Here is a 23,954-nt window from a genome sequence, read left to right as displayed (position 1 = left end):
CCGTTACGGTCAACCCTGTTACGGTCAACCCTGTTACGGTCAACCCTGTTACTTTATTTGGCACTTCATAGGCACTTACTATATTATTTTTTTATTTAACATCTTGAAATGGGAAAACTTATTTTATTAAGTCAAACATGACAGATTGATAAAATTGTGTGAAATATATATATACAGAATATATTTTTTACTAAGTTACACTTCTCAAAAGGCACCGAATTGGTAGCACGCCCCCATTATTAAAACAGCTGGAAGAGATCAGGACTGGGTTTGGCTTCAGGGCACAACTAGCTGGACTCAGGATATTGACAGGATATTTAAAACATTTTATGTTGGTACCCAGTCAGCTGCAATAATGGTTGTTTTAATGAGTGATATCAAGCCATCACCCACACACAAACACACACCAACACACACACAAACACACACAGAAACACACACAGAAACACACACAGAAACACACACAGAAACACACACACAAACACACACACAAACACACACAGAAACACACACAGAAACACACACAGAAACACACACAGAAACACACACAGAAACACACACAGAAACACACACAGAAAGCATGAAATGAACATGCAACCCTGATATCAGAGTTGTTTTCTGACGTCGTAAAGAGACGTGTCAAAAGAAATATGACAAACAAGAGTATAGTCTTTGACACAGCATATATTTCATTTTAACATACATTCATACGCAGTATAGTCTTCTTCAGTGTATAAGTCTTTACAGATCTATGTTTCTATAATGAATAGCATGTTACTATAGAAGCTTTGGCTTATGGTGGTTGTACATGGTAGCCACACATAGGTCAGTCCCTGTGCCCTGGCAGTGACCTGGGGAGACTCTGTGAGTAGTAGTGTATGGTACGCTGTGTGGCATATGGTGTGGTGTGTGTGCGGCTAGTGTGTTGTACGTTATGTATTTAGCGAGTGTGGTGTGTATGTGCATGTGTGTGTGGTATATGATGTGGAGGTGATGTGTGTGGTACGTGCTTGTGTGTGTTCTGTGGTAATGTGTAGGGACAGTGATGTGTGTGGTACGTGCTTGTGTGTGTTCTGTGGTAATGTGTAGGGACAGTGATGTGTGTGTGTGTAGGCTTTGTTGTTTGTGGTAAGGTGTAGGGACGGTGGTATGTGGTGTGGTGTTGTGTGGTATTTTATGTATCTGTATGTATGTATGTATCTGTATGTATGTATCTGTATGTATCTGTATGTATCTGTATGTATGTATCTGTATGTATGAATCTGTATGTATCTGTATGTATGTATCTGTATGTATCTGTATGTACTGTATCTGTATGTATCTGTATGTATGTATCTGTATGTATCTGTATGTATCTGTATGTACTGTATCTGTATGTATCTGTATGTACTGTATCTGTATGTATCTGTATGTATCTGTATGTACTGTATCTGTATGTATCTGTATGTATCTGTATGTATGTATCTGTATGTATCTGTATGTATCTGTATGTATGAATCTGTATGTATCTGTATGTATGTATCTGTATGTATGAATCTGTATGTATCTGTATGTATCTGTATCTGTATTTATGTATCTGTATGTATGTATCTGTATGTATCTGTATCTGTATGTATGTATCTGTATGTATCTGTATGTATGTATCTGTATGTATCTGTATGTATGTATCTGCATGTATGTATCTGTATGTATCTGTATGTATCTGTATCTGTATTTATGTATCTGTATGTATGTATCTGTATGTATCTGTATGTATCTGTATCTGTATTTATGTATCTGTATGTATGTATCTGTATGTATCTGTATCTGTATGTATGTATCTGTATGTATCTGTATGTATGTATCTGTATGTATCTGTATCTGTTTGTATGTATCTGTATGTATCTGTATCTGTATGTATGTATCTGTATTTATGTATCTGTATGTATCTGTATGTATCTGTATATATGTATCTGTATTTATGTATCTGTATGTATCTGTATGTATCTGTATGTATCTGTATCTGTATTTATGTATCTGTATGTATGTATCTGTATGTATCTGTATGTATCTGTATCTGTATCTGTATGTATCTGTATGTATCTGTATGTATCTGTATGTATCTGTATGTATCTGTATGTATCTGTATTTATGTATCTGTATGTATCTGTATATATGTATCTGTATGGGAAAACTTCCTCCTGGTCTGACACAGACTAAAGCTGGATTCTATCGTATTGTGGGTTATAGGCATTGGTAAAAAAAAAAATGCAATTTCCGATTGAGCAGACATATGCAGCGTTTATCATGAATGGGATCTCCGCGAATGCGAACATTACATTTCAGAGCTGCAGTGCCTATAACCCGTGATCAGATTGAATTCCAGCCCATAACTGATTCTGTGAGTTCTTCTGTGAGTAATTCTGATTTTGTGACTGATTTCATGAGTGTAGCAGCATCAGGGCTATACGGGACAAATGTCCACACAACTAAACCGCTACTCAACCCCAACACAACACGGTCATGTACACCTGGACCACAAATCATAATGTCTGTCAGTCAGCATTCCTACTCTGGGCGGTAAAGTCTGTTCTCTCAGACCGACAGGCAGGCGTGTCTCCCCCTTTACATCCAGTGAAGCAGCAGCAAGATGGAGGGAAAACTCAGCTCCCCCACTCTCCCCTTCCCAGGTCCAATATGTCCGAACCTCAGTTCCCCTCTCCCCTTCCCAGGTCCAATATGTCCTACCCTCAGTTCCCCTCTCCCCTTCCCAGGTCCAATATGTCCGAACCTCAGTTCCCCTCTCCCCTTCCCAGGTCCAATATGTCCTAACCTCAGTTCCCCTCTCCCCTTCCCAGGTCCAATATGTCCTACCCTCAGTTCCCCTCTCCCCTTCCCAGGTCCAAAATGTCCTAACCTCAGTTCCCCTCTCCCCTTCCCAGGTCCAATATGTCCTACCCTCAGTTCCCCTCTCCCCTTCCCAGGTCCAATATGTCCTAACCTCAGTTCCCCTCTCCCCTCCCAGGTCTAATATGTCCTAACCTCAGTTCCCCTCTCCCCTTCCCAGGTCCAAAATGTCCTAACCTCAGTTCCCCTCTCCCCTCCCAGGTCTAATATGTCCTAACCTCAGTTCCCCTCTCCCCTTCCCAGGTCCAAAATGTCCTACCCTCAGTTCCCCTCTCCCCTTCCCAGGTCCAATATGTCCTAACCTCAGTTCCCCTCTCCCCTCCAGTCCACCCTCACCCACCCCAAATCACTCACAACAATATCAAATAAGTTAAAAAGCAAAACAAAGAGCAATCACATCAATTAGTATCAACTGAGAGTGAGGGAGGGGGAGGGAAAATAGTCTCTGTTGGGACTTGGGACTTGAAAAACATACACTGAGTATAACAAACATTAAAAACACCTTCCTAATATTGAGTTGCATCCCCCCTTCTGCCCTAAGAAGAGCCTCAATTCGTCAGGTCATGGACTCTAGGTGTTGAAAGCGTTCCACAGGGACGCTGGCCCATGTTGACTCCAATGTTTCCCACGGTTGTGCCAAGTTGGCTGGATGTCCTTTGGGAGGCGGACCATTCTTGAACCAGACAGAATACTGTTGAGCATGAAAAACCCAGCAGCGTTGCAGTTCTTGACACAAACCGGTGCGCCTGGCACCTACTACCATACCCCGTTCAAAGCACTTACATGTTTTGTCTTGCCCATTCACCCTCTGAATGGCACACACACACAATGTCCTCTCCATCTACACTGATTGTAGTGGCTTTAACAAGTGACATCAATAAGGAATCATAGCTTCACCTGCATTCACCTGGTCAGTCTATGTCACCTAACGTTTAGTATACTCAGTGTATATTTGCCATTTTAGTTTTTACATCCTGTGCGTGTGTAAGATGTTCCTTGAACATTGTATGAACATGTCCTCTGCCTGGCTGTCTCTGTCTGGCTGTTCCCGTGGTCTGTTGTAAAAGGAATCAGGGTGGCTTTGAAATAGGGGGTAGAGGAAAACCACAAACACCCCCCACCCTCCCTTTCTCCCTCCCTCCCCAAGTGCAGGTGAGGAGGGAGAGAGTGGGGAAATTGTTTGGGTCTCCATTGGGGGTTTCCATGGTGATCACCGGCAGGTGTGCATCTCCACCATCTTGCGGCACTGTTTGCACTTGACGTAGCAGCACCAGTGGAACTTACAGCTGCACCTGTCCACCACCTCCACCTCCTCTGTCTGGAAGCCCCGGCCGCAGCACATCAGCTCACAGCCATCGATAGCCTTCGACGTCCGGTTACACTGCCGCCCCGCTGTACCCAGCATGCCTGGTGTGCGCGGGTCGTGGTCACAGAAGTCAGGGCTGGGCTCCAGGTAGACCAGGTCTTCGTCTGTGTGAGGTTTGAACTGGGAGTTCCGTGGCACCAGGACCTTGGTGGTGCCCACCTTGCGCTGCTCCACCTCTGTGGCGCCGTCAAACTTCTCCTTGATGACGTTGCCCACCTTGCGGAATGGGGGCATGGCCTTCCAGCAGGTCTTCACCTCACAGGACCCTGACACGCCATGACACTTACACTCCACACGCATGTGGCTCAGGATGGCCTGCAGAAGGACAGAAAGAATGCATGTTTTATCTCCTGTTCTCTTCTTTGCTGTTGAGTTTGCTAGGACATATTGTTTGTTGTGATATGTCATACCTTCCTCCCGGCCTCGTTGTTGTGTAGGTTCATGAGTGCTTTGCTGGGGGACTGTCCTTTACTCCTCTCCCTTACGTCAATGAAGGACTGAGAGAAGGCCACTCCATATGCTATGTTATCACTACAACCTGACCACTGGAACCCTGGAGGAAGGGAGAGAGAGAGAGAGACACAGATAGAGAGACAGGGAGAGAGACACACAGAGAGAGAGAGACACACACAGAGAGAGAGACAGGGAGAAAGACACGGAGAGAGACATGGAGAGAGAGAGAGAGACACAGAGAGAGAGAGACAGGGAGAGAGACACAGAGAGAGAGAGACACAGAGAGAGACACAGAGAGAGAGAGACAGGGAGAGAGACACAGAGAGAGAGAGAGAGCGTTAGCAGTCAAACATCTGAGATAAATGTGTGTGTGTGCGTGCGTGCGTGCGAGCGAGCGAGTGTGCGTGCTTGTGCGTGTGTCCTACCCTCCGGACTGACTCCATGGACGTTGCGGTCGCAGCCACATTTCTCCAGCTCTCCGCTGCTGCAGGCCCGGGTCACAGCGAACGCCACACTGGCTGCTGAGATGGCATACACAAAGGCTGCCTCCCGAGTGCCTGTCACAAATAAACAGGCAGACAATAAATACACAACTACATTCATCACAGATCAGGCAGTAAGTTTTTATCTTCAGACATAAAAGTATATTTATTCAAAAATGTGTTCTTGATAATGAGCCGTACCCTGTGTGACAATCTTGCCAAAGACAGGCATGGTTTCCAGCGTGGAGCAGTTCCATCGACGGTTCCTGAACTGAAACTGGCACTCGTCTATTGCTAGTTGTGCTCCACGCCGCACAGCATCCATCACCTCCACACTGCGCTTACAGATCTGCACCTGGTTAGAATAATGATCATAACATTACAGATCTGCACCTGGTTAGAATAATGATCATTACATTACAGATCTGCACCTGGTTAGAATAATGATCATAACATTACAGATCTGCACCTGGTTAGAATAATGATCATAACATTACAGATCTGCACCTGGTTAGAATAATGATCATTACATTACAGATCTGCACCTGGTTAGAATAATGATCATAACATTACAGATCTGCACCTGGTTAGAATAATGATCATTACATTACAGATCTGCACCTGGTTAGAATAATGATCATTACATTACAGATCTGCACCTGGTTAGAATAATGATCATTACATTACAGATCTGCACCTGGTTAGAATAATGATCATCACATTACAGATCTGCACCTGGTTAGAATAATGATCATAACATTACAGATCTGCACCTGGTTAGAATAATGATCATAACATTACAGATCTGCACCTGGTTAGAATAATGATCATTACATTACAGATCTGCACCTGGTTAGAATAATGATCATTACATTACAGATCTGCACCTGGTTAGAATAATGATCATAACATTACAGATCTGCACCTGGTTAGAATAATGATCATAACATTACAGATCTGCACCTGGTTAGAATAATGATCATTACATTACAGATCTGCACCTGGTTAGAATAATGATCATTACATTACAGATCTGCACCTGGTTAGAATAATGATCATAACATTACAGATCTGCACCTGGTTAGAATAATGATCATAACATTACAGATCTGCACCTGGTTAGAATAATGATCATAACATTACAGATCTGCACCTGGTTAGAATAATGATCATAACATTACAGATCTGCACCTGGTTAGAATAATGATCATTACATTACAGATCTGCACCTGGTTAGAATAATGATCATTACATTACAGATCTGCACCTGGTTAGAATAATGATCATAACATTACAGATCTGCACCTGGTTAGAATAATGATCATTACATTACAGATCTGCACCTGGTTAGAATAATGATCATAACATTACAGATCTGCACCTGGTTAGAATAATGATCATTACATTACAGATCTGCACCTGGTTAGAATAATGATCATTACATTACAGATCTGCACCTGGTTAGAATAATGATCATTACATTACAGATCTGCACCTGGTTAGAATAATGATCATAACATTACAGATCTGCACCTGGTTAGAATAATGATCATAACATTACAGATCTGCACCTGGTTAGAATAATGATCATAACATTACAGATCTGCACCTGGTTAGAATAATGATCATAACATTACAGATCTGCACCTGGTTAGAATAATGATCATAACATTACAGATCTGCACCTGGTTAGAATAATGATCATAACATTACAGATCTGCACCTGGTTAGAATAATGATCATAACATTACAGATCTGCACCTGGTTAGAATAATGATCATAACATTACAGATCTGCACCTGGTTAGAATAATGATCATAACATTACAGATCTGCACCTGGTTAGAATAATGATCATTACATTACAGATCTGCACCTGGTTAGAATAATGATCATTACATTACAGATCTGCACCTGGTTAGAATAATGATCATTACATTACAGATCTGCACCTGGTTAGAATAATGATCATTACATTACAGATCTGCACCTGGTTAGAATAATGATCATAACATTACAGATCTGCACCTGGTTAGAATAATGATCATAACATTACAGATCTGCACCTGGTTAGAATAATGATCATTACATTACAGATCTGCACCTGGTTAGAATAATGATCATTACATTACAGATCTGCACCTGGTTAGAATAATGATCATTACATTACAGATCTGCACCTGGTTAGAATAATGATCATTACATTACAGATCTGCACCTGGTTAGAATAATGATCATAACATTACAGATCTGCACCTGGTTAGAATAATGATCATTACATTACAGATCTGCACCTGGTTAGAATAATGATCATAACATTACAGATCTGCACCTGGTTAGAATAATGATCATAACATTACAGATCTGCACCTGGTTAGAATAATGATCATAACATTACAGATCTGCACCTGGTTAGAATAATGATCATTACATTACAGATCTGCACCTGGTTAGAATAATGATCATTACATTACAGATCTGCACCTGGTTAGAATAATGATCATTACATTACAGATCTGCACCTGGTTAGAATAATGATCATTACATTACAGATCTGCACCTGGTTAGAATAATGATCATAACATTACAGATCTGCACCTGGTTAGAATAATGATCATTACATTACAGATCTGCACCTGGTTAGAATAATGATCATTACATTACAGATCTGCACCTGGTTAGAATAATGATCATAACATTACAGATCTGCACCTGGTTAGAATAATGATCATTACATTACAGATCTGCACCTGGTTAGAATAATGATCATTACATTACAGATCTGCACCTGGTTAGAATAATGATCATTACATTACAGATCTGCACCTGGTTAGAATAATGATCATTACATTACAGATCTGCACCTGGTTAGAATAATGATCATTACATTACAGATCTGCACCTGGTTAGAATAATGATCATAACATTACAGATCTGCACCTGGTTAGAATAATGATCATAACATTACAGATCTGCACCTGGTTAGAATAATGATCATAACATTACAGATCTGCACCTGGTTAGAATAATGATCATTACATTACAGATCTGCACCTGGTTAGAATAATGATCATAACATTACAGATCTGCACCTGGTTAGAATAATGATCATAACATTACAGATCTGCACCTGGTTAGAATAATGATCATTACATTACAGATCTGCACCTGGTTAGAATAATGATCATAACATTACAGATCTGCACCTGGTTAGAATAATGATCATTACATTACAGATCTGCACCTGGTTAGAATAATGATCATAACATTACAGATCTGCACCTGGTTAGAATAATGATCATTACATTACAGATCTGCACCTGGTTAGAATAATGATCATTACATTACAGATCTGCACCTGGTTAGAATAATGATCATAACATTACAGATCTGCACCTGGTTAGAATAATGATCATTACATTACAGATCTGCACCTGGTTAGAATAATGATCATAACATTACAGATCTGCACCTGGTTAGAATAATGATCATAACATTACAGATCTGCACCTGGTTAGAATAATGATCATTACATTACAGATCTGCACCTGGTTAGAATAATGATCATTACATTACAGATCTGCACCTGGTTAGAATAATGATCATTACATTACAGATCTGCACCTGGTTAGAATAATGATCATAACATTACAGATCTGCACCTGGTTAGAATAATGATCATAACATTACAGATCTGCACCTGGTTAGAATAATGATCATAACATTACAGATCTGCACCTGGTTAGAATAATGATCATAACATTACAGATCTGCACCTGGTTAGAATAATGATCATTACATTACAGATCTGCACCTGGTTAGAATAATGATCATAACATTACAGATCTGCACCTGGTTAGAATAATGATCATAACATTACAGATCTGCACCTGGTTAGAATAATGATCATAACATTACAGATCTGCACCTGGTTAGAATAATGATCATTACATTACAGATCTGCACCTGGTTAGAATAATGATCATTACATTACAGATCTGCACCTGGTTAGAATAATGATCATAACATTACAGATCTGCACCTGGTTAGAATAATGATCATAACATTACAGATCTGCACCTGGTTAGAATAATGATCATAACATTACAGATCTGCACCTGGTTAGAATAATGATCATAACATTACAGATCTGCACCTGGTTAGAATAATGATCATAACATTACAGATCTGCACCTGGTTAGAATAATGATCATTACATTACAGATCTGCACCTGGTTAGAATAATGATCATTACATTACAGATCTGCACCTGGTTAGAATAATGATCATAACATTACAGATCTGCACCTGGTTAGAATAATGATCATAACATTACAGATCTGCACCTGGTTAGAATAATGATCATTACATTACAGATCTGCACCTGGTTAGAATAATGATCATAACATTACAGATCTGCACCTGGTTAGAATAATGATCATAACATTACAGATCTGCACCTGGTTAGAATAATGATCATTACATTACAGATCTGCACCTGGTTAGAATAATGATCATAACATTACAGATCTGCACCTGGTTAGAATAATGATCATTACATTACAGATCTGCACCTGGTTAGAATAATGATCATTACATTACAGATCTGCACCTGGTTAGAATAATGATCATTACATTACAGATCTGCACCTGGTTAGAATAATGATCATTACATTACAGATCTGCACCTGGTTAGAATAATGATCATAACATTACAGATCTGCACCTGGTTAGAATAATGATCATTACATTACAGATCTGCACCTGGTTAGAATAATGATCATAACATTACAGATCTGCACCTGGTTAGAATAATGATCATAACATTACAGATCTGCACCTGGTTAGAATAATGATCATAACATTACAGATCTGCACCTGGTTAGAATAATGATCATAACATTACAGATCTGCACCTGGTTAGAATAATGATCATAACATTACAGATCTGCACCTGGTTAGAATAATGATCATAACATTACAGATCTGCACCTGGTTAGAATAATGATCATTACATTACAGATCTGCACCTGGTTAGAATAATGATCATCACATTACAGATCTGCACCTGGTTAGAATAATGATCATAACATTACAGATCTGCACCTGGTTAGAATAATGATCATTACATTACAGATCTGCACCTGGTTAGAATAATGATCATCACATTACAGATCTGCACCTGGTTAGAATAATGATCATAACATTACAGATCTGCACCTGGTTAGAATAATGATCATTACATTACAGATCTGCACCTGGTTAGAATAATGATCATAACATTACAGATCTGCACCTGGTTAGAATAATGATCATAACATTACAGATCTGCACCTGGTTAGAATAATGATCATAACATTACAGATCTGCACCTGGTTAGAATAATGATCATAACATTACAGATCTGCACCTGGTTAGAATAATGATCATAACATTACAGATCTGCACCTGGTTAGAATAATGATCAGAACATTACAGATCTGCACCTGGTTAGAATAATGATCATTACATTACAGATCTGCACCTGGTTAGAATAATGATCATAACATTACAGATCTGCACCTGGTTAGAATAATGATCATAACATTACAGATCTGCACCTGGTTAGAATAATGATCAGAACATTACAGATCTGCACCTGGTTAGAATAATGATCATTACATTACAGATCTGCACCTGGTTAGAATAATGATCATAACATTACAGATCTGCACCTGGTTAGAATAATGATCATTACATTACAGATCTGCACCTGGTTAGAATAATGATCATAACATTACAGATCTGCACCTGGTTAGAATAATGATCATTACATTACAGATCTGCACCTGGTTAGAATAATGATCATAACATTACAGATCTGCACCTGGTTAGAATAATGATCATAACATTACAGATCTGCACCTGGTTAGAATAATGATCATAACATTACAGATCTGCACCTGGTTAGAATAATGATCATAACATTACAGATCTGCACCTGGTTAGAATAATGATCATAACATTACAGATCTGCACCTGGTTAGAATAATGATCATAACATTACAGATCTGCACCTGGTTAGAACCTGAAAATATGACCACAGTTTGTCATGGTAGATGTGTACCTGTCTCTGGATGAGTCCTCGCAGGCGTTCACATGTCTCCTCATCACTGATACTGCCAACCGACGACAGCTTAGCCAGGTACCTTACAGAGACACAGAGAAGGGGGGGGGGAGAATTAATATAAAATATTAAATTAGACAGATAACAACACAATGAACCCTCCAATTACTTAGATGATATAAAAGTGTCCATAGACAGACACAGATGCCTCAGCATGGGCTATGTATAGGTTTAGTTCTACAGCCTGATAGGGAGAAGTTTGGCGGAGAGAATTTGGCTCCCATGACGTTGTGGGAACGTTTTGGTCATCATGTTGAGAGGAGGGAAAGAGGTTTATCATCCACACCACCTCCAGGACACACAGGTCACTCCTCTCTCCTTCAGTCTCATATCTCTTTGGGTAAAAGCACCTACAGAAATAGGCCCATTTCATACGCTCATCACAGACACACTCTTCACCAGAACTTCCCACGGAGGGGCTGTCTGAGCCTTGTCTGTGGCCCTCCCTCTCCCTCTCTGTCCATCACCTTACTCTCCTCCTGCTCTCCCTCACCTTGCCCTTCTCCCTCTCTCTCTCTGTCAGTCTCTCTGTCCTTCTCTCCCTCCTATGTTGACAGGGTATCATTAGGTAAGGTTGATTGGGGTCTCTCCCAGGGCTGATAGTCCACACACCTCCTTCTAGCCTTCCACCCTCACCACCCTTCCTCTACAGCCCAGATAACCTCTTTCTCTCCCTCTCCCCATCTGTCTCTGTCTCTCCTTCTCTCACAGTCACCTCCTCTCCTCAATGGTCAGATAACCTCGACCGTGACCACTCGACCACACCCTCCCTCCGACAGTCTTGTCTATACAGCAGGGTGACCTCACTATCACACCACTGCTCCCATCCTCTCCTCCTCTGTCTGACAACAACAACCAATCACTTTCTATTCATGAAGTGGTACAGGATCAGTTCATAACCAACTGTCTACACCAACAGAGAAGATGGTAAATACTAAACTAATGACTGAACATGTAGAATCACGTTTCTCTCTTTAGTTTTGTCATGTACCTGAGAATAACGGCTGCATCATTCTCTTCATGTAACGTTCATCAGTTAAAGAATTATCTTCCCTCAATTTCTACATACCACTCTTCCTTCAGTAAAAGACATTGAAGTTCCTCTACAGCTATACAACAATAAGACCCTCAACCTTGAGCAGTGTGCTCTGTGTGTTTGGGTCTACAGTCTCCACACATCCAGCTGTGAAACCTCTTCTGAATACTGGAGAATCCTTGTCTGGCTGTACTGCAGCTAGTGAGACACAGCAACATAAACCTGTCCCCCTCAGCATTCAATACCTTTGCACACACACACGCAGGCAGGCACGCAAACACACACACACGCATGCACGCAGGCAGGCAGGCAGGCAGGCACGCAAACACACACACACACACACACACACACACACACACACACACACACACACACACACACACACACACACACACACACACACACACACACACACACACACACACACACACACACACACACACACACACACACACACACACACACACACACACACACACACACACACACACAGATGAAAGTACTCATAAAGCACCAGTTGCTGTTGCTGGCATGTCACTGGCCCAGCCCTGACCCTGGAAACATTTAATAAACATTGGATAACCCACATGAGAAAACGACAGATAAGCTCTACGAAGCTGATGTTCTGGCTGTGTATTTGTGAGACGGTGCTACATGGGAAAAAAAGAAAGACTAGCCCAGACATTTGGGAGTGTGTGTTAGTGTGTATGTAATACTGTGTATTCAGTCATTTTATATTTATGTCATTTAGCAGATGCTCTTATCCAGAGTGACTAGGGTTAAGTACCTTGCTCAAGGGCACATTGACAGATTTTTCACCTAGTCAGCTGGGGGATTCAAACCAGCGACCTTTCGGTTACTGGCTCTTACTTAACTGCTAGGCTACCTGCCGCCCTAACACAGATATCTACACATATTTCACCTAACAAACACTTTGTACTTTTTTCAAACACATTTAACATAGACCAGGCCCTGTTGTTACCTGATATCCCAGAGATAATGCCTTGCATTACGCCTGGGAAGACCAACACTTCAATTCGCTCAAATTACCATTGGCTCAACCATTGGCTCAACATACCCCATGGCCATTGGCCCATTACCTCAAGGCAAACATTTTGACTATATTAGCCCACCCAGCTACAAGGATGCACTTTAATGCTAGGTTTAGGGCCTCATATTGAAGGTTATAGAGACCCTAACTTATGTAGAGAACAATCTTATAATGATCTACTTGGTTTAGATACAAGCATCAGGAAACATCAAACTATAAATTCATTTGATTTGTTTTCTGTTTTCTGGACATAACTTGCTTACCACTTTTTCCATGTTGTTTCTTCCTTTACAGACCCCATGAAATGAAGACCTCTTCCTAAATATTTTGTCAACATATTCATTTTGTGTCTGGTTCCCTAGAAACAAACCCGCTCTCCCCCACCCTCTATTTCCCAAGCCAGGGGTACCAAAACAACACAGAGAGACTGTTTCCTACAGCCATCCTCCTCCTACTTACAGCAGAATACCTTGCCCTCTCTCTTTCCACTGTTTCCTCTCGATCTCCTTCTTCCTTTCTCTACCACACTCCTCTCTCTATCTCCTTCTTCCTTTCTCTACCACACTCCTCTCTCTATCTCCTTCTTCCTGTCTCTACCACACTCCTCTCTCTATCTCCTTCTTCCTGTCTCTACCACACTCCTCTCTCTATCTCCTTCTTCCTGTCTCTACCACACACTCCTCTCTCTATCTCCTTCTTCCTGTCTCTACCACACACTCCTCTCTCTATCTCCTTCTTCCTTTCTCTACCACACTCCTCTCTCTATCTCCTTCTTCCTGTCTCTACCACACTCCTCTCTCTATCTCCTTCTTCCTTTCTCTACCACACACTCCTCTCTCTATCTCCTTCTTCCTGTCTCTACCACACTCCTCTCTCTATCTCCTTCTTCCTTTCTCTACCACACACTCCTCTCTCTATCTCCTTCTTCCTGTCTCTACCACACACTCCTCTCTCTATCTCCTTCTTCCTTTCTCTACCACACACTCCTCTCTCTATCTCCTTCTTCCTGTCTCTACCACACTCCTCTCTCTATCTCCTTCTTCCTGTCTCTACCACACTCCTCTCTCTATCTCCTTTTTCCTTTCTCTACCACACACTCCTCTCTCTATCTCCTTCTTCCTGTCTCTACCACACTCCTCTCTCTATCTCCTTCTTCCTGTCTCTACCACACACTCCTCTCTCTATCTCCTTCTTCCTGTCTCTACCACACTCCTCTCTCTATCTCCTTCTTCCTGTCTCTACCACACTCCTCTCTCTATCTCCTTCTTCCTTTCTCTACCACACTCCTCTCTCTATCTCCTTCTTCCTGTCTCTACCACACTCCTCTCTATATCCTTCTTTCTGTCTCTACCACACTCCTCTCTCTATATCCTTCTTCCTTTCTCTACCACACACTCCTCTCTCTATCTCCTTCTTCCTGTCTCTACCACACTCCTCTCTCTATCTCCTTCTTCCTTTCTCTACCACACACTCCTCTCTCTATCTCCTTCTTCCTGTCTCTACCACACTCCTCTCTCTATCTCCTTCTTCCTTTCTCTACCACACTCCTCTCTCTATCTCCTTCTTCCTGTCTCTACCACACTCCTCTCTCTATCTCCTTCTTCCTGTCTCTACCACACACTCCTCTCTCTATCTCCTTCTTCTTGTCTCTACCACACTCCTCTCTCTATCTCCTTCTTCCTGTCTCTACCACACACTGTGAGAGACAGAGACAGAGACAGACAGCAACCACTCCACTACAGCCCTACCGCTACTGTCTGAGAGACAGAGACAGACAGCAACCACTCCACTACAGCCCTACCGCTACTGTCTGAGAGACAGAGACAGAGACAGACAGCAACCACTCCACTACAGCCCTACCGCTACTGTCTGAGAGACAGAGACAGACAGCAACCACTCCACTACAGCCCTACCGCTACTGTCTGAGAGACAGAGACAGACAGCAACCACTCCACTACAGCCCTACCGCTACTGTCTGAGAGACAGAGACAGACAGCAACCACTCCACTACAGCCCTACCGCTACTGTCTGAGAGACAGAGACAGACAGCAACAACTCCACTACAGCCTTACCGCTACTGTCTGAGAGACAGAGACAGACAGCAACCACTCCACTACAGCCCTACCGCTACTGTCTGAGAGACAGAGACAGACAGCAACAACTCCACTACAGCCTTACCGCTACTGTCTGAGAGACAGAGACAGACAGCAACCACTCCACTACAGCCCTACCGCTACTGTCTGAGAGACAGAGACAGAGACAGACAGCAACCACTCCACTACAGCCCTACCGCTACTGTCTGAGAGACAGAGACAGACAGCAACCACTCCACTACAGCCCTACAGCTACTGTCTGAGAGACAGAGACAGAGACAGACAGCAACCACTCCACTACAGCCCTACCGCTACTGTCTGAGAGACAGAGACAGACAGCAACCACTTCACTAGAGCCCTACCGCTACTGTCTGAGAGACAGAGACAGACAGCAACCACTCCACTACAGCCCTACCGCTACTGTCTGAGAGACAGAGACAGACAGCAACCACTCCACTACAGCCCTACCGCTACTGTCTGAGAGACAGAGACAGAGACAGACAGCAACCACTCCACTACAGCCCTACCGCTACTGTCTGAGAGACAGAGACAGACAGCAACCACTCCACTACAGCCCTACCGCTACTGTCTGAGAGACAGAGACAGACAGCAACCACTCCACTACAGCCCTACCGCTACTGTCTGAGAGACAGAGACAGACAGCAACCACTCCACTACAGCCTTACCGCTACTGTCTGAGAGACAGAGACAGACAGCAACCACTCCACTACAGCCTTACCGCTACTGTCTGAGAGACAGAGACAGACAGCAACCACTCCACTAGAGCCCTACCGCTACTGTCTGAGAGACAGAGACAGACAGCAACCACTCCACTACAGCCCTACCGCTACTGTCTGAGAGACAGAGACAGACAGCAACCACTCCACTACAGCCTTACCGCTACTGTCTGAGAGACAGAGACAGACAGCAACCACTCCACTACAGCCCTACAGCTACTGTCTGAGAGACAGAGACAGACAGCAACCACTCCACTACAGCCCTACCGCTACTGTCTGAGAGACAGAGACAGACAGCAACCACTCCACTACAGCCCTACAGCTACTGTCTGAGAGACAGAGACAGACAGCAACCACTCCACTACAGCCCTACCGCTACTGTCTGAGAGACAGAGACAGACAGCAACCACTCCACTAGAGCCCTACCGCTACTGTCTGAGAGACAGAGACAGACAGCAACCACTCCACTACAGCCCTACCGCTACTGTCTGAGAGACAGAGACAGAAAGCAACCACTCCACTAGAGCCCTACCGCTACTGTCTGAGAGACAGAGACAGACAGCAACCACTCCACTACAGCCCTACCGCTACTGTCTGAGAGACAGAGACAGAGACAGACAGCAACCACTCCAATACAGCCCTACCGCTACTGTCTGAGAGACAGAGACAGACAGCAACCACTCCACTACAGCCCTACCGCTACTGTCTGAGAGACAGAGACAGACAGCAACCACTCCACTACAGCCCTACCGCTACTGTCTGAGAGACAGAGACAGACAGCAACTACTCCACTACAGCCCTACCGCTACTGTCTGAGAGACAGAGACAGACAGCAACTACTCCACTACAGCCCTACCGCTACTGTCTGAGAGACAGAGACAGACAGCAACCACTCCACTACAGCCTTACCGCTACTGTCTGAGAGACAGAGACAGACAGCAACCACTCCACTACAGCCCTACCGCTACTGTCTGAGAGACAGAGACAGACAGCAACCACTCCACTACAGCCCTACCGCTACTGTCTGAGAGACAGAGACAGACAGCAATCTCCACTTCCTTTACTCTACCACGACTCCTCTCTCTATCTCCTTCTTCCTGTCTCTACCGACACTCCTCTCTCTATCTCCTTCTTCCTTTCTCTACCACACTCCTCTCTCTATCTCCTTCTTCCTGTCTCTACCACACTCCTCTCTCTATCTCCTTCTTCCTGTCTCTACCACACACTCCTCTCTCTATCTCCTTCTTCCTGTCTCTACCACACTCCTCTCTCTATCTCCTTCTTCCTGTCTCTACCACACTCCTCTCTCTATCTCCTTCTTCCTGTCTCTACCACACTCCTCTCTCTATCTCCTTCTTCCTGTCTCTACCACACTCCTCTCTCTATCTCCTTTTTCCTTTCTCTACCACACACTCCTCTCTCTATCTCCTTCTTCCTGTCTCTACCACACACTCCTCTCTCTATCTCCTTCTTCCTTTCTCTACCACACACTCCTCTCTCTATCTCCTTCTTCCTGTCTCTACCACACTCCTCTCTCTATCTCCTTCTTCCTGTCTCTACCACACTCCTCTCTCTATCTCCTTCTTCCTTTCTCTACCACACACTCCTCTCTCTATCTCCTTCTTCCTTTCTCTACCACACACTCCTCTCTCTATCTCCTTCTTCCTGTCTCTACCACACTCCTCTCTCTATCTCCTTTTTCCTTTCTCTACCACACTCCTCTCTCTATCTCCTTCTTCCTGTCTCTACCACACTCCTCTCTCTATCTCCTTCTTCCTGTCTCTACCACACTCCTCTCTCTATCTCCTTTTTCCTTTCTCTACCACACTCCTCTCTCCTTCTTCCTTTCTCTACCACACTCCTATGTGTCTTTACTACTCCCTATGTGTCTTGCTCTCCCTACTCCGCTAACTCTCTCTCTCTCTCTAGGAGGTATAGTCAGTGGGTTGGTGGGACCATTCACCTGGAGTGTGGTGTGTTCGCCAGCTACTGTGTGTTTGTGTAGCCCTCACAACACCGCTGCTTCCAACAGGCTTAGCCCTGCACAACTTAGCACGCAACCAGTCCACTACAGCCCTACCGCTACTGTCTGAGAGACAGAGACAGACAGCAACCAGTCCACTACAGCCCTACCGCTACTGTCTGAGAGACAGAGACAGACAGCAACCAGTCCACTACAGCCCTACAGCTACTGTCTGAGAGAAAGAGACAGACAGCAACCAGTCCACTACAGCCCTACCGCTACTGTCTGAGAGAAAGAGACAGACAGCAACCAGTCCACTACAGCCCTACCGCTACTGTCTGAGAGAAAGAGACAGACAGCAACCAGTCCACTACAGCCCTACCGCTACTGTCTGAGAGACAGAGACAGAGACAGACAGCAACCAGTCCACTACAGCCCTACCGCTACTGTCTGAGAGAAAGAGACAGACAGCAACCAGTCCACTACAGCCCTACAGCTACTGTCTGAGAGAAAGAGACAGACAGCAACCAGTCCACTACAGCCCTACCGCTACTGTCTGAGAGACAGAGACAGACAGCAGCCACTCCACTACAGCCCTACAGCTACTGTCTGAGAGAAAGAGACAGACAGCAACCAGTCCACTACAGCCCTACCGCTACTGTCTGAGAGACAGAGACAGACAGCAGCCACTCCACTACAGCCCTACCGCTACTGTCTGAGAGACAGAGACAGACAGCAACCACTCCACTACAGCCCTACCGCTACTGTCTGAGAGAAAGAGACAGACAGCAACCAGTCCACTACAGCCCTACCGCTACTGTCTGAGAGAAAGAGACAGACAGCAACCAGTCCACTACAGCCCTACCGCTACTGTCTGAGAGAAAGAGACAGACAGCAACCAGTCCACTACAGCCCTACCGCTACTGTCTGAGAGAAAGAGACAGACAGCAACCAGTCCACTACAGCCCTACCGCTACTGTCTGAGAGAAAGAGACAGACAGCAACCAGTCCACTACAGCCCTACAGCTACTGTCTGAGAGAAAGAGACAGACAGCAACCAGTCCACTACAGCCCTACCGCTACTGTCTGAGAGAAAGAGACAGACAGCAACCAGTCCACTACAGCCCTACCGCTACTGTCTGAGAGAAAGAGACAGACAGCAACCAGTCCACTACAGCCCTACCGCTACTGTCTGAGAGACAGAGACAGACAGCAACCAGTCCACTACAGCCCTACCGCTACTGTCTGAGAGAAAGAGACAGACAGCAACCAGTCCACTACAGCCCTACCGCTACTGTCTGAGAGACAGAGACAGACAGCAACCAGTCCACTACAGCCCTACCGCTACTGTCTGAGAGACAGAGACAGACAGCAACCAGTCCACTACAGCCCTACCGCTACTGTCTGAGAGAAAGAGACAGACAGCAACCAGTCCACTACAGCCCTACCGCTACTGTCTGAGAGACAGAGACAGACAGCAACCAGTCCACTACAGCCCTACCGCTACTGTCTGAGAGAAAGAGACAGACAGCAACCAGTCCACTACAGCCCTACCGCTACTGTCTGAGAGACAGAGACAGACAGCAACCAGTCCACTACAGCCCTACAGCTACTGTCTGAGAGAAAGAGACAGACAGCAACCAGTCCACTACAGCCCTACAGCTACTGTCTGAGAGAAAGAGACAGACAGCAACCAGTCCACTACAGCCCTACCGCTACTGTCTGAGAGAAAGAGACAGACAGCAACCAGTCCACTACAGCCCTACAGCTACTGTCTGAGAGAAAGAGACAGACAGCAACCAGTCCACTACAGCCCTACCGCTACTGTCTGAGAGACAGAGACAGACAGCAACCAGTCCACTACAGCCCTACAGCTACTGTCTGAGAGAAAGAGACAGACAGCAACCAGTCCACTACAGCCCTACCGCTACTGTCTGAGAGACAGAGACAGACAGCAACCAGTCCACTACAGCCCTACCGCTACTGTCTGAGAGAAAGAGACAGACAGCAACCAGTCCACTACAGCCCTACCGCTACTGTCTGAGAGACAGAGACAGACAGCAACCAGTCCACTACAGCCCTACAGCTACTGTCTGAGAGACAAGAGACAGACAGCAACCAGTCCACTACAGCCCTACCGCTACTGTCTGAGAGACAGAGACAGACAGCAACCAGTCCACTACAGCCCTACAGCTACTGTCTGAGAGAAAGAGACAGACAGCAACCAGTCCACTACAGCCCTACCGCTACTGTCTGAGTGACAGAGACAGACAGCAACCAGTCCACTACAGCCCTACAGCTACTGTCTGAGAGAAAGAGACAGACAGCAACCACTCCACTACAGCCCTACCGCTACTGTCTGAGTGGATACCGAGAGAAAGTTAGAGAGATAGATAGGAGAGAGAAAACATCCTTGGCTAAGCAATTGTGATGTTCTAACGATGCCACGCCGTACACCATATATCTACACTGCTCAAAAAAATAAAGGGAACACTTAAACAACACAATGTAACTCCAAGTCAATCACACTTCTGTGAAATCAAACTGTCCACTTAGGAAGCAACACTGATTGACAATAAATTTCACATGCTGTTGTGCAAATGGAATAGACAAAAGGTGGAAATTATAGGCAATTAGCAAGACACCCCCAATAAAGGAGTGGTTCTGCAGGTGGTGACCACAGACCACTTCTCAGTTCCTATGCTTCCTGGCTGATGTTTTGGTCACTTTTGAATGCTGGCGGTGCTTTCACTCTAGTGGTAGCATGAGACAGAGTCTACAACCCACACAAGTGGCTCAGGTAGTGCAGCTCATCCAGGATGGCACATCAATGCGAGCTGTGGCAAGAAGGTTTGCTGTGTCTGTCAGCGTAGTGTCCAGAGCATGGAGGCGCTACCAGGAGACAGGCCAGTACATCAGGAGACGTGGAGGTGGCCGTAGGAGGGCAACAACCCAGCAGCAGGACCGCTACCTCCGCCTTTGTGCAAGGAGGAGCAGGAGGAACACTGCCAGAGCCCTGCAAAATGACTTCCAGCAGGCCACAAATGTGCATGTGTCTGCTCAAACGGTCAGAAACAGACTCCATGAGGGTGGTATGAGGGCCCGACGTCCACAGGTGGGGGTTGTGCTTACAGCCCAACACCGTGCAGGACGTTTGGCATTTGCCAGAGAACACCAAGATTGGCAAATTCGCCACTGGCGCCCTGTGCTCTTCACAGATGAAAGCAGGTTCACACTGAGCACATGAGCACATGTGACAGACGTGACAGAGTCTGGAGACGCCGTGGAGAACGTTCTGCTGCCTGCAACATCCTCCAGCATGACCGGTTTGGCGGTGGGTCAGTCATGGTGTGGGGTGAAATTTCTTTGGGGGGCCGCACAGCCCTCCATGTGCTCGCTAGAGGTAGCCTGACTGCCATTAGGTACCGAGATGAGATCCTTAGACCCCTTGTGAGACCATATGCTGGTGCTGTTGGCCCTGGGTTCCTCCTAATGCAAGACAATGCTAGACCTCATGTGGCTGGAGTGTGTCAGCAGTTCCTGCAAGAGGAAGGCATTGATGCTATGGACTGGCCCACCCGTTCCCCAGACCTGAATCCAATTGAGCACATCTGGGACATCATGTCTCGCTCCATCCACCAACGCCACGTTGCACCACAGACTGTCCAGGAGTTGGCGGATGCTTTAGTCCAGGTCTGGGAGGAGATCCCTCAGGAGACCATCCGCCACCTCATCAGGAGCATGCCCAGGCATTGTAGGGAGGTCATACAGGCACGTGGAGGCCACACACACTACTGAGCCTCATTTTGACTTGTTTTAAGGACATTACATCAAAGTTGGATCAGCCTGTAGTGTGGTTTTCCACTTTAATTTTGAGTGTGACTCCAAATCCAGACCTCCATGGGTTGATACATTTGATTTACATTGATCATTTTTGTGTGATTTTGTTGTCAGCACATTCAACTATGTACAGAAAAAACTATTTAATAATAATATTTCATTCATTCAGATCTAGGATGTGTTATTTTAGTGTTCCCTTTATTTTTTTGAGCAGTGTATAATAGATAGGTCCGTATCAACTACCCCTTCCTCTGAGGACTGATCAACCTCTAGATGTATCTCTACTCACACAGAGGAGGACCTCACAGAGACCAGCCCTCACACGCTCTTACAGACACCTCTCTCTGTCTGTCTCTCCCAGGGTATTTATATCAGTTGATGAAACTTTCCCTGCTTGCCTTTCCTCTTCTGAGTAGACAGGAGAGGTAAACAGGTGGAGGTTTATATAGGAGCTTAGGGAGCTCGTCACAGAAACAGATGCTGTTCATCTGTGTTCACTGCAACAGCTAGTTTTATACTATAGTAACTTATCATTGCTTCACATGCACATGGTGCACTTAATGTAAAATGTTGTCCCTGATCTGAACAGAGGCCAGGCACAACAACACTCTGACCACACAGCTAGTGGAGGACAAAGTTAAGCCAGCCAACAGGACAACCACAGACATTCTGGAACCATGATTGGGAAAGTAAGTGGAAAGGTTTGTGGCAAGGCACAAGCACACATACTCAAACATGCTCACACACACACACACACACACACACACACACACACACACACACACGCACACACACACGCACACACACACACACACACACACACACACACACACACACACACACACACACACACACATACACACACACACACACCAGTCCTAGATTGCAATCTTTGGATTCCTTCATACAATAATGACGCTAGATATATGGCCATATAGAATAGATTGAATCGTACCTCTTTGCCGCATGCCTGACCCTGGCTGGCCACCAATCCCTCTGTGTGTGTGTGTGTGTGTGTGTGTGTGTGTGTGTGTGTGTGTGTGTGTGTGTGTGTGTGTGTGTGTGTGTGTGTGTGTGTGTGTGTGTGTGTGTGTGTGTGTGTGTGTGTGTGTGTGTGTGTGTGTGTGTGTTTCTCGTGGGGTTAAAAGTAAAATATGAATTTCCATGATCTGAAAAAAAAATGGACAACAAAGTATTCTTCTTGTCTGGAAACTCCAGGCCCTTGTATATGAGAGCAGCACGGATGACTCTGCACCTCCACTCACTCCACTCAGTATGATGACCTGGGATAACCTCTGCTGGACAGCAGTCAGAGAAGGAGACACACCTGCAACACCCAGTCTGGCCTGCAGAGGGCAGCCTGATCTCAGCCTCCCCTCAGGAGTCACCCCTCAGGAGTCTCCCCTCAGGAGTCTCCCCTCAGCAGTCTCCCCTCAGCAGTCTCCCCTCAGCAGTCTCCCCTCAGCAGTCTCCCTTCAGCAGTCTCCCCTCAGCAGTCTCCCCTCAGCAGTCTCCCCTCAGCAGTCTCCCTTCAGCAGTCTCCCCTCAGCAGTCTCCCTTCAGCAGTCTCCCCTGAGGAGTCTCCCCTCAGCAGTCTCCCTTCAGCAGTCTCCCCTCAGCAGTCTCCCCTCAGCAGTCTCCCTTCAGCAGTCTCCCCTCAGCAGTCTCCCCTCAGCAGTCTCCCCTCAGCAGTCTCCCCTCAGCAGTCTCCCCTCAGCAGTCTCCCCTCAGCAGTCTCCCCTCAGGAGTCTCCCCTCAGCAGTCTCCCCTCAGCAGTCTCCCCTGAGGAGTCTCCCCTCAGCAGTCTCCCCTGAGGAGTCTCCCCTCAGCAGTCTCCCCTCAGCAGTCTCCCCTCAGCAGTCTCCCCTCAGGAGTCTCCCCT

General features: G+C 45.1%; 1 protein-coding gene across 1 annotated transcript in view; it reads right to left on the bottom strand.

Annotated features, from left to right (window-relative positions):
- Positions 1–666: 666 nt before the first annotated feature.
- Positions 667–23,954, bottom strand: part of LOC139558998 (protein Wnt-4a) — a 36,282-nt gene continuing 12,994 nt past the window's right edge. Inside the window, exons 2-6 of the mRNA XM_071374581.1 lie at positions 11,293–11,374; positions 5,389–5,542; positions 5,131–5,262; positions 4,663–4,805; positions 667–4,567 (exon numbers count right to left, since the gene is read on the bottom strand). Of these exons, the coding sequence (XP_071230682.1) occupies positions 4,097–4,567; positions 4,663–4,805; positions 5,131–5,262; positions 5,389–5,542; positions 11,293–11,374 (982 nt within the window). The 3' untranslated portion in view covers positions 667–4,096. The remainder of the gene's footprint in view (positions 4,568–4,662; positions 4,806–5,130; positions 5,263–5,388; positions 5,543–11,292; positions 11,375–23,954) is intronic.

The sequence above is a fragment of the Salvelinus alpinus genome, chromosome 2, assembly GCF_045679555.1.
Source record: "Salvelinus alpinus chromosome 2, SLU_Salpinus.1, whole genome shotgun sequence".
Taxonomy (NCBI): Eukaryota; Metazoa; Chordata; class Actinopteri; order Salmoniformes; family Salmonidae; genus Salvelinus; species Salvelinus alpinus.
The sequence above is the reverse complement of the archived record's forward strand: the minus strand, read 5'-3'. Positions and strand labels throughout refer to the sequence as shown.